General features: G+C 43.5%; 1 protein-coding gene across 1 annotated transcript in view; it reads left to right on the top strand.

The window, feature by feature from the left end:
- pacs2 (phosphofurin acidic cluster sorting protein 2) overlaps positions 1-11,548 on the top strand; it is a 130,181-nt gene that overhangs the window by 91,531 nt on the left and 27,102 nt on the right. Inside the window, exons 9-14 of the mRNA XM_045207521.1 lie at positions 1,804-1,955; positions 2,104-2,194; positions 5,436-5,507; positions 6,546-6,676; positions 7,475-7,607; positions 8,778-8,882. Coding sequence (XP_045063456.1) covers positions 1,804-1,955; positions 2,104-2,194; positions 5,436-5,507; positions 6,546-6,676; positions 7,475-7,607; positions 8,778-8,882 — 684 coding nt within the window. The remainder of the gene's footprint in view (positions 1-1,803; positions 1,956-2,103; positions 2,195-5,435; positions 5,508-6,545; positions 6,677-7,474; positions 7,608-8,777; positions 8,883-11,548) is intronic.

The raw sequence follows: 11,548 nt of genomic DNA, 5'->3' as shown, positions 1-11,548 counted from the left end.
GTTGGGGTCAATGAGGTAACACCTGTCTAAATGTTAAACTATCCAGGGTTGGGGTCAATGAGGTAACACCTGTCCAAATGTTAAACTATCCAGGGTTGGGGTCAATGAGGTAACACCTGTCCAAATGTTAAACTATCCAGGGTTGGGGTCAATGAGGTAACACCTGTCCAACTGTTAAACTATCCAGGGTTGGGGTCAATGAGGTAACACCTGTCCAAATGTTAAACTATCCAGGGTTGGGGTCAATGAGGTAACACCTGTCTAAATGTTAAACTATCCAGGGTTGGGGTCAATGAGGTAACACCTGTCCAACTGTTAAACTATCCAGGGTTGGGGTCAATGAGGTAACACCTGTCCAAATGTTAAACTATCCAGGGTTGGGGTCAATGAGGTAACACCTGTCCAAATGTTAAACTATCCAGGATTGGGGTCAATGAGGTAACACCTGTCCAACTGTTAAACTATCCAGGGTTGGGATCAATGAGGTAACACCTGTCCAACTGTTAAACTATCCAGGGTTGGGGTCAATGAGGTAACACCTGTCCAAATGTTAAACTATCCAGGGTTGGGGTCAATGAGGTAACACCTGTCCAACTGTTAAACTATCCAGGGTTGGGGTCAATGAGGTAACACCTGTCCAAATGTTAAACTATCCAGGGTTGGGGTCAATGAGGTAACACCTGTCCAAATGTTAAACTATCCAGGGTTGGGGTCAATGAGGTAACACCTGTCCAAATGTTAAACTATCCAGGGTTGGGGTCAATGAGGTAACACCTGTCCAAATGTTAAACTATCCAGGGTTGGGGTCAATGAGGTAACACCTGTCCAAATGTTAAACTATCCAGGGTTGGGGTCAATGAGGTAACACCTGTCCAAATGTTAAACTATCCAGGGTTGGGGTCAATGAGGTAACACCTGTCCAAATGTTAAACTATCCAGGGTTGGGGTCAATGAGGTAACACCTGTCCAACTGTTGTACTAACCAGGATTGGGGTCAATTCCATTTATATTCCAGTCAATTCAGAAATGTAACCCAATTCTAAATGTTCCTCATTGAAAAGCATTGAAGAGAATTGGAATTGGAATTTCAGTGTACTTACTGAATTTACTGGAATTTAAATGGAATTGACCCCAACCCTGATACTCACTGTTTTAAACGAGGCAACATTAAGCATTTCTATGTGTCATATCACTTACTTTAAACTGTTAGGGTCCTTTTGATTCATTTGCTCAGTAGATTTGTGCAACTGTTAAAAATCTGTTCTCTTGGTGGTATCTTTCTTTCTTACTCCCTCTGTCTCTCTCTCTTTCTCTGTCTCTGTCTCTCTGTCTCTGTCTCTCTGTGTCTGTCTCTGTCTCTGTCTCTGTGTCTCTGTCTCTGTCTCTCTGTGTCTGTGTCTTTCTCTGTCTCTCTCTCTGTCTCTGTCTCTCTCTGTCTCTGTCTCTCTGTGTCTCTCTGTGTCTGTGTGTGTGTGTCTCTGTGTCTCTGTGTCTGTCTCTCTGTGTCTGTGTCTTTCTCTGTCTCTGTCTCTCTGTCTCTGTCTCTGTCTCTCTCTGTCTCTGTCTCTCTGTGTCTCTCTGTGTCTGTGTGTGTGTGTCTCTGTCTCTGTCTCTGTGTCTGTCTGTCTCTGTGTCTGTCTGTCTCTGTGTCTGTCTCTGTGTCTGTCTCTCTGTGTCTCTGTGTCTCTGTGTCTGTGTGCGTATGTGTGTGTCTCTGTCTCTGTCTGTGTCTCTGTCTCTGTGTCTGTCTCTGTGTGCGTGCGCCTGCGTATGCATGTCTGTGCGTCTATCTGAATGTTCCAGGTGTTGGACTCAGAGCAGGACCCGGCTGAGCCCCCTCCAGAGGTAGAGGAGGATCTGGACCTAGAGAGTCTGGAGTTTGAGAACCCCAGTGACAGTGGACCAGAACTAGACGATGACGACAGTGTCCTCAGCACCCCCAAACCCAAACTCAAGTGAGTGAGAGGAGAGCTATCAGCGTGTGTATTTATGTACCTTTGCCCGTGTATTAAGTGATTTTGCCCAGAGATATTTCAGGGCAATGAGTGACTATGACTCCAGTGCTCTTTCAGATTCATTTATTTATGATGCTTTCACTTTCAGGCCATATTTTGAGGGTCTATCCCTCTCCAGTTCTCAGACAGAGATTGGTAGCATCCACAGCAGCCGGAGTCACAGAGAACCACCAAGTCCGGTGAGAACACTGAATTTGCCACTCACTGCAAATTTAACTTTTTGTGAATCTGCACTGTCACCCCCCCAGGACATAATATACCTTGGTTGAGACTGTCACCCTCTCAGGACATAATAGTCCTCTGTAGCTCAATTGGTAGGGCACGGCGCTTGTAACGCAAGGGTAGTGGGTTCGATCCCCGGGACCACCCGTACCTAAAAATGTATGCACGCATGACTGTAAGTCGGTTTCGATAAAAGCGTCTGCTAAATGGCATATTATTATTATTATTATAATATACCCTGGCTGAGATCCATCACACAACCTAGCCACATTTCTAGCTATACTGTTAGCTATACTGTTGTAGCTATACTGTTAGCTATGCTGTTCTAGCTATGCTGTTAGCTATACTGTTCTAGCTATACTGTTAGATATGCTGTTAGCTATACTGTTAGCTATACTGTTCTAGCTATACTGTTAGCTATACTGTTAGCTATACTGTTCTAGCTATACTGTTAGCTATACTGTTAGCTATACTGTTAGCTATACTGTTCTAGCTATACTGTTAGCTATACTGTTAGCTATACTGTTCTAGCTATACTGTTAGCTATACTGTTCTAGCTATACTGTTAGCTATACTGTTCTAGCTATGCTGTTAGCTATACTGTTCTAGCTATACTGTTAGCTATACTGTTCTAGCTATGCTGTTAGCTATACTGTTCTAGCTATACTGTTAGCTATACTGTTCTAGCTATACTGTTAGCTATACTGTTAGCTATACTGTTAGCTATACTGTTCTAGCTATACTGTTAGCTATACTGTTAGCTAAACTGTTCTAGCTATACTGTTGTAGCTTTATTGTTAGCTAAACTGTTAGCTATACTGTTCTAGCTATACTGTTAGCTATACTGTTAGCTATACTGTTCTAGCTATACTGTTCTAGCTATACTGTTCTAGCTATACTGTTAGCTATACTGTTAGCTATACTGTTCTAGCTATACTGTTCTAGCTATGCTGTTAGCTATACTGTTCTAGCTATACTGTTAGCTATACTGTTAGCTATACTGTTAGCTATACTGTTCTAGCTATACTGTTCTAGCTATACTGTTAGCTATACTGTTCTAGCTATACTGTTCTAGCTATACTGTTCTAGCTATACTGTTAGCTATACTGTTCTAGCTATACTGTTAGCTATACTGTTCTAGCTATACTGTTAGCTATACTGTTCTAGCTATGCTGTTAGCTATACTGTTCTAGCTATACTGTTAGCTATACTGTTAGCTATACTGTTCTAGCTATACTGTTAGCTATACTGTTCTAGCTATACTGTTCTAGCTATACTGTTAGCTATACTGTTCTAGCTATACTGTTCTAGCTATACTGTTCTAGCTATACTGTTCTAGCTATACTGTTAACTATACTGTTCTAGCTATACTGTTCTAGCTATACTGTTCTAGCTATACTGTTCTAGCTATGCTGTTAGCTATACTGTTCTAGCTATACTGTTAGCTATATTGTTAGCTATACTGTTAGCTATACTGTTCTAGCTATACTGTTCTAGCTATACTGTTAGCTATACTGTTAGCTATACTGTTCTAGCTATACTGTTGTAGCTTTATTGTTAGCTAAACTGTTAGCTATACTGTTCCAGCTATACTGTTAGCTATACTGTTAGCTATACTGTTCTAGCTATACTGTTCTAGCTATACTGTTCTAGCTATACTGTTCTAGCTATACTGTTCTAGCTATACTGTTAGCTATACTGTTAGCTATACTGTTCTAGCTATACTGTTAGCTATACTGTTCTAGCTATACTGTTCTAGCTATACTGTTCTAGCTATACTGTTAGCTATACTGTTCTAGCTATACTGTTAGCTATACTGTTAGCTATAATGTTCTAGCTATACTGTTAGCTATACTGTTAGCTATACTGTTCTAGCTATACTGTTCTAGCTATACTGTTAGCTATACGGTTCTAGCTATACTGTTACTATACTGTTAGCTATACTGTTCTAGCTATACTGTTAGCTATACTGTTAGCTATACTGTTCTAGCTATACTGTTCTAGCTATACTGTTCTAGCTATACTGTTAGCTATACTGTTCTAGCTATACTGTTCTAGCTATACTGTTCTAGCTATACTGTTAGCTATACTGTTCTAGCTATGCTGTTAGCTATACTGTTCTAGCTATACTGTTAGATATGCTGTTAGCTATACTGTTAGCTATACTGTTAGCTATACTGTTAGCTATACTGTTCTAGCTATACTGTTAGCTATACTGTTCTAGCTATACTGTTCTAGCTATACTGTTCTAGCTATACTGCTGGCTATACTGTTAGCTATACTGTTCTAGCTATACTGTTCTAGCTATACTGTTCTAGCTATACTGTTAGCTATACTGTTCTAGCTATACTGTTCTAGCTATACTGTTCTAGCTATACTGTTAGCTATACTGTTCTAGCTATACTGTTCTAGCTATACTGTTAGCTATACTGTTAGCTATACTGTTCTAGCTATACTGTTCTAGCTATACTGTTCTAGCTATACTGTTAGCTATACTGTTCTAGCTATACTGTTCTAGCTATACTGTTCTAGCTATACTGTTCTAGCTATACTGTTAGCTATACTGTTAGCTATACTGTTCTAGCTATACTGTTCTAGCTATACTGTTAGCTATACTGTTAGCTATACTGTTAGCTATACTGTTAGCTATACTGTTCTAGCTATACTGTTCTAGCTATACTGTTCTAGCTATACTGTTAGCTATACTGTTCTAGCTATACTGTTCTATCTATGCTGTTAGCTATACTGTTCTAGCTATACTGTTCTAGCTATGCTGTTAGCTATACTGTTCTAGCTATGCTGTTAGCTATACTGTTCTAGCTATACTGTTCTAGCTATACTGTTAGCTATACTGTTCTAGCTATACTGTTAGCTATACTGTTCTAGCTATGCTGTTAGCTATACTGTTCTAGCTATACTGTTAGCTATACTGTTCTAGCTATACTGTTCTAGCTATACTGTTCTAGCTATACTGTTAGCTATACTGTTCTAGCTATACTGTTAGCTATACTGTTCTAGCTATGCTGTTAGCTATACTGTTCTAGCTATACTGTTAGATATGCTGTTAGCTATACTGTTAGCTATACTGTTAGCTATACTGTTCTAGCTATACTGTTAGCTATACTGTTAGCTATACTGTTCTAGCTAAACCAACTCCCTCGCAAATTGTAATCCTCCTCTTATCCTTTTTCCCTCCAGATGGATCCAGACAAGACTAAAAGCAGCGGAGACAAGTTCCAGGTGGACAATGTCTCAGATAACGCTTCATTTGTAAGTATTCTCAAATTTAAACAACTGCCATCCATCCATTGTATGGTAGATAACACTAAATCCCCTGGTCTCTGGGTCGTGGCCAATCCCCTGGTCTCTGGGTCGTGGCCAATCCCCTGGTCTCTGGGTCGTGGCCAATCCCCTGGTCTCTGGGTCGTGACCAATCCCCTGGTCTCTGGGTCGTGGCCGTGTCTTTCTTATTTCAGTTATTTTATCTCACTCGTCCAACATTTTTATGTCGGATAAAAATGTCCCGACAGACCTGATGGAAACATAACATTTGTCGGTAAAATTTCCAAATGTCGACTAAACAAAATACGCTAGACAAGGTGGGATCTTTTTGTGTGAGTAAAATTAAATATGTGAGAAATTGCGGTGGATACGCCTTTATGCGCAAATATTGATATAATAACCATCATATCGAAGTAAACTTGTAGTCACGCGATGATATGGTGTGCGGTCCTAAGTTATGATGATCTTTACAGGGTGGTGAAAGCGCACGGTGATCTTGATGCTCCTTTCCAATAAATATCGAGGGTCTTGTTCTGGTGACATGATGATCAATGCTTGGCTGCCATTTTGACAAATAAAACTGATCTCGCTCTTTTTGTCCATAATAATCTCGTCATGTAGACTATACCCGGACTGTATCTGCCAGCTGTTGGCTAGAGCCCTGGTGCCAATATCAGAGTGGGCACAATGGCTACACAACACAAACATTATTTGTGACAAAAACAATCAGTAAAGTTTAAAATGAGGTGGAAATCCATTTTTTATTTGGTACTTTGGAATTTTACCGCAACATTTATTTTTATGTGCACTACGTCATCATGCACAGCCTTTTATCCACAACAAATACATTTGATGGAAGCACATCTCTGGTGGGAAAATGCGCATATTGTTGCGGATTATTCGCATGAAAATCTGTCGCCAATTGGATGGAAACCTAGCTAGTGAGAGTAACCTGTATAAATGACTAAAGAAATAGATACTACCAACTCCCGTTGTGTCTCATCCCTTGTCTTTGCTCCGTCCCAGCAGGAGGAGCAACAAGAGGCAGTAACCCCCACTACGGAGTTGGAGATGGACAACATGGACACCTTCCTGGAGAAGCTGCCCCCTACTGGCAAGATGAAGAAGACCGAGTCCCTCACCATCCCGTCCAACAGGTGGTAAATACTGGCTGACTCTTTCAATTCATCTTTCAACGATTCCTCGCATCTTATCTCCTCGCCTCCTTCTCAAGCGTATCGGAGGAGAAGATCCATGGTCCCTCTCCTCGGACCTTCTTATCCAGTGCGTTTTGAGGAGTCGAGAAGGACGGGATGCGAGGAATCGAGGAAAGATGAATTGAGAAAGAGCCTCTGATTCCCTCTCTCAAACCTCTGCTAGATACTGCATCTTCTCACCTTCAGCTTGCTTCAGTCCATGCACCTTGGTAGGAAAGAGAGGTGGCGACAGCATTTATTTTTCTCTCCAATCCACTCTCACCCTCTCTCCATCCAGCCGACCATGCTCTTGGGGATGATTTAGGTTCCTTGCTCTTGAGAATTCCCTCACACCTCCCAAACTTGTCTTGCATACTTTCTAGCTCAAACACCACATGTCCTTCTCTCTTTTCTCCAACTGAAGAAACAATAGCTATTTTTCCCTCTTTTCTAGGGCTGTTTCTAGGATGATATTTCTAGGCGGGCAGACAGAACATTTTTCTTTCTGAGCTAATATCCTGGAATTTTGTAGTTTAACATGACTCGAGCATAATCATTTGGGTGGGAAACATTAAAGTTTGGGTGGGCAATGCCCTACCCTGCAGCCCCCTAGAGCCGGCCCTGCTCTCTACTCCTTTAGGGTCACACCTCACACCTGTCTACCTGTGCCTTCCATACTCCCTAATTCCTTTCTTTTCTCCTCTACCTGAAGAAAACAAGCCCCCTTTCCTCCGTTTAGTGTTCTTGTGTCTTCCCCAGGCAGGAACCTAAGTTGGTGGGGAGGAGAGGGAGGAGTACGTCCCTAAAGGAGCGCCAGCCCAGCAGACCACAGAATGAGAGAGCCAACAGCCTGGATAACGAACGCTCCCTCGACACACGCTGCCATCTACAGGTAGGAGGAGCACGCTGCAAGCAAACCAGATCAGGGGCCGTATGTATCAAGCGTCTCAGAGTAGGAGTGCTGATCTGGTATCAGTTTTGCCTTTTAGATCACAATAAATAACATTACATGGACAGGTAGGACCTGATCCCAGATCAGCACAGTGAAGCAGAGAGGTTGTAGACTATACTATAGTAGAGCATGCTGGTCTATAATTCTCTGAGAGGTTCTGTCTCTGTGGTAGCCTCATGGTTAGAAAGGTGGGCCAGTAACCAGATGGTTGCGGGTTTGAATCCAGGGGAGAACGACTGCCCCCTCTCATAGAAGCCATTGTAGTTCAAGGCCGACTGTGGTACTGCAGGCATTGTTTGCAGAAAACAGGATTCCCCATTTAGAGTGAATGGAAGAATATCAATCTTCGTGGCCAATCTTCATGGAAATAAAAATATGTTTTGAAGACAATCATGGTACCAATAATTGCTTCTAATACACCAGATGTATGTCCTTGAACCGATTATTTTAAAAATCGCACACAGAAGAAGTTATAAGGTGTCATGTGATCGATGGCTTTGTCCATTCATATATTCAGTCGTTGTTTGAATCCCAGGGCCCTGAGCAATGCACTAACCGGCTCCAGGGGCGTGGCTCTGTGGCTGTCCGGCTCCAGGGGCGTGGCTCTGTGGCTGTCCGGCTCCAGGGGCGTGGCTCTGTGGCTGACCGGCTCCAGGGGCGTGGCTCTGTGGCTGACCGGCTCCAGGGGCGTGGCTCTGTGGCTGACCGGCTCCAGGGCGTGGCTCTGTGGCTGACCGGCTCCAGGGGCGTGGCTCTGTGGCTGACCGGCTCCAGGGGCGTGGCTCTGTGGCTGACCGGCTCCAGGGGCGTGGCTCTGTGGCTGACCGGCTCCAGGGGCGTGGCTCTGTGGCTGACCGGCTCCAGGGGCGTGGCTCTGTGGCTGACCGGCTCCAGGGGCGTGGCTCTGTGGCTGACCGGCTCCAGGGGCGTGGCTCTATGGCTGACCGGCTCCAGGGGCGTGGCTCTATGGCTGACCGGCTCCAGGGGCGTGGCTCTATGGCTGACCCTGTGCTGCTTCCAGTGTCTGCATCTGGAATGTGTTGATGAATTTTTGTTTCGATGGACAACAAAATGGTCTTATTTTCAGTCTATTCTATGTGTCTTCCCCAGATCCCCAGGAAGACTGTATATGACCAGCTGAACCACATCCTGGTGTCTGACCACCATCTACCTGACAGCATCATCCTCATCAACACATCTGATTGGCAGGGCCAGGTAAGATACAGAAAGTGATACACAGGAAGTGACACGTTAGTGACCCCTCTCTGGTATGTCTCCATGATGACCAGAAGGAAAAACAATAGATTAAATTATGAATTACTAAACGTTTCTTTCTCTTTACACCCTTGTATTCTCACATTTCCACATTATATTTCTCTTTGTCCATTTCTTTTTTTAAATGTCCCTTTCTCAAACTGTTCTATTGCCTGCAAACAATGCCTGCAGGGTGTCTTCGTCACTTCCTGTTGAATGCGGAATGAGGGAGAGCTCGGTTTGTTGTCTTGGAAAGTTTGTTGTTTTGGAAAGTTTTGAAAGGCTATTGAAAAAATGTGGTTAGTAGCTAGCTACCTTTTTGAGTTTGAATCCCGCGACGTGATTGGCATCAGTTGCTGGGACCACTATGATCTGTCCAGTGATCCTGCTTTACCAAGGCCGGTCCTGAGGGAGCTGTTTGGCGTAGCAGCTAGCCCAGCTGCTAGTTAGCTGCCTATCGAGCTAGCAGGGTTTTCTTGAGGGCTTGAATGCAGCCCGCGACGCGGTTAGCCATCGTTGCTAGGACCGCGGATTGTCCCAGGCTTGTGGCTGTCTAGATCCCTGCTGTTTGTTGCTGTAGTTTTTTTTATCTTCCCTGTTATGCATGAGCCAATGCATTAGGAATGTCTTAAATGTATATGGTTGAAAATGGGTAATGGGCCCGCCATGTTTAAACCATATTTAAGTATTGCTTGATATGTTTTGGAATAAACAGAGCAGAGCCGGGAGATGAACTTTGATTTTTAATAAGTATAGTGATAATTTTCCACGACCTGTCCTGTCTGTAACGGCGAGGAGTAACAGCGTAACCTACGTTGTTACCATGACAAAGAACAAAGCCGCCGGGAGTACCGTTGAGGACAGTAGCATCTCTATCACAGGTGAGGGATCTTTTAAACAAACAGAGTTCTACAAGCAGTTGTTACAACAACAACAAGAAAATAGCTTCAAGTGTTTGTGTCCAAATACTGGTGGAGTCAACTAATGAAAGAATGGACGACCTGACCAGAGAGGTCCAGGACCTGAAGCACAGTTTGCAATTCTCTCAGGGTCAACGCGCATGAGTTGAAACAGGAGAACGGCAAGATGACAGCAATCCGTAAGTCATTGAGAGGACATCCGTTCTGTATGTGAATCCATGATAACAATGACGGAGAAATCAGATTATCTCGAGGGACAATCAAGGCGGAACAACATGGTTGTGGACAGAATTTCAGAATCTCCACATGAGACCTGGGCGGAGTCTGAGGACAAAGTGACGGAAATGATCTTGGAGAAACTGAAGATGGACCACAGGAAGATTGAGGTGGAGTGCACCCACAGGACTGGAAAACCCAACACCGGCCCAGGCCGATAGTGGTCTAGTTCCTGAGGTTCAAGGACAAGGTGGCTGTTCTGGAAAGAGCGCAAGAACTTGAGAGGAACGTGTATATTCCCCAACGAGGACTATCCTGAAGCTGTGTGCCAGAAGAGGAAATAACTTATCCCAGCCATGAAAGCTGCCAGAGCGCATGGGGGCATTGCTTACATCCGCTATGACAGGCTCATTGGCCACCCTCCTTCCCAGAAGCCTGGAAGGGATGAGAGAGCCAAGCCTATGGGTTCGTAGCTTCAACCCCACAACAGACACACACTGATTAATGGACTGCTGAATGTATACATTTTTTTACTTGCTTTGTTTGCTCTTTTCCATATTATGTCTATCTCTGATAAGCTACCCAGGAAAGGGCTGAAAATAGCCTATATTCATATATGTAGCCTTAGAAATAAGGTTACATGAACTCAATAACTTTCTAACATCAGATAACATTGATATATTAGCCATTTCTGAGACTCACTTTGATCATTCATTTGATGATACAGCAGTAGCAATACAAGGACATAACATCTATAGAACAGACAGGAATGATTATGGGGGAGGTGTTTCTGTATATATTCAGAGCCATATCCCTGTAATGCTTAAGAGAAGATCTTACAGTGCATTCCGAAAGTATTCAGACCACTTGACTTTTTCCACATTTTGTTATGTTACAGCCTTATTCTAAAATTTACATTTACATAAGTATTCATTACATTACATTTTACATTTTAGTCATTTAGCAGACGCTCTTATCCAGAGCGACTTACAGGAGCAATTAGGGTTAAGTGCCTTGCTCAAGGGCACATTTACGTCATTTAGCAGACGCTCTAGTCCAGAGCGACTCACAAATTGATGCATTCACCCCTATAGCCAGTGGGATAACCACTTTACAAATTTTTTTGGGGGGGTAGAAGATTACTTTATCCTATCCCAGGTATTCCTTAAAGAGGTGGGGGTTTCAAATGTCTCCGGAAGGTGGTGAGCGACTCCGCTGTGTGTGTGTGGGGGTAGAAGGATTAAAGAAGGATGTAAATGTAAATGTAAATATTCAGACCCTTTACTCAGTACTTTGTTGACGCACCTTTGGCAGCGATTACAGCCTCGAGTCTTCTTGGGTATGACGCTACAAGCTTGGCACACCTGTATTTGGGGAGTTTCTTCCATTCTTCTCTGCAGATCCTTTCAAGCTCTGTCAGGTTGGATGGGGAGCGTCGCTGCGCAGCTATTTTCAGGTCTCTCCAGAGATGTTCGATCGGGTTCAAGTCCG

Source organism: Coregonus clupeaformis, chromosome 25, assembly GCF_020615455.1.
Source record: "Coregonus clupeaformis isolate EN_2021a chromosome 25, ASM2061545v1, whole genome shotgun sequence".
In the NCBI taxonomy this organism is placed as follows: Eukaryota; Metazoa; Chordata; class Actinopteri; order Salmoniformes; family Salmonidae; genus Coregonus; species Coregonus clupeaformis.
Note: the sequence above shows the minus strand (reverse complement) of the source record. Positions and strands in the feature narration are given on the sequence as shown.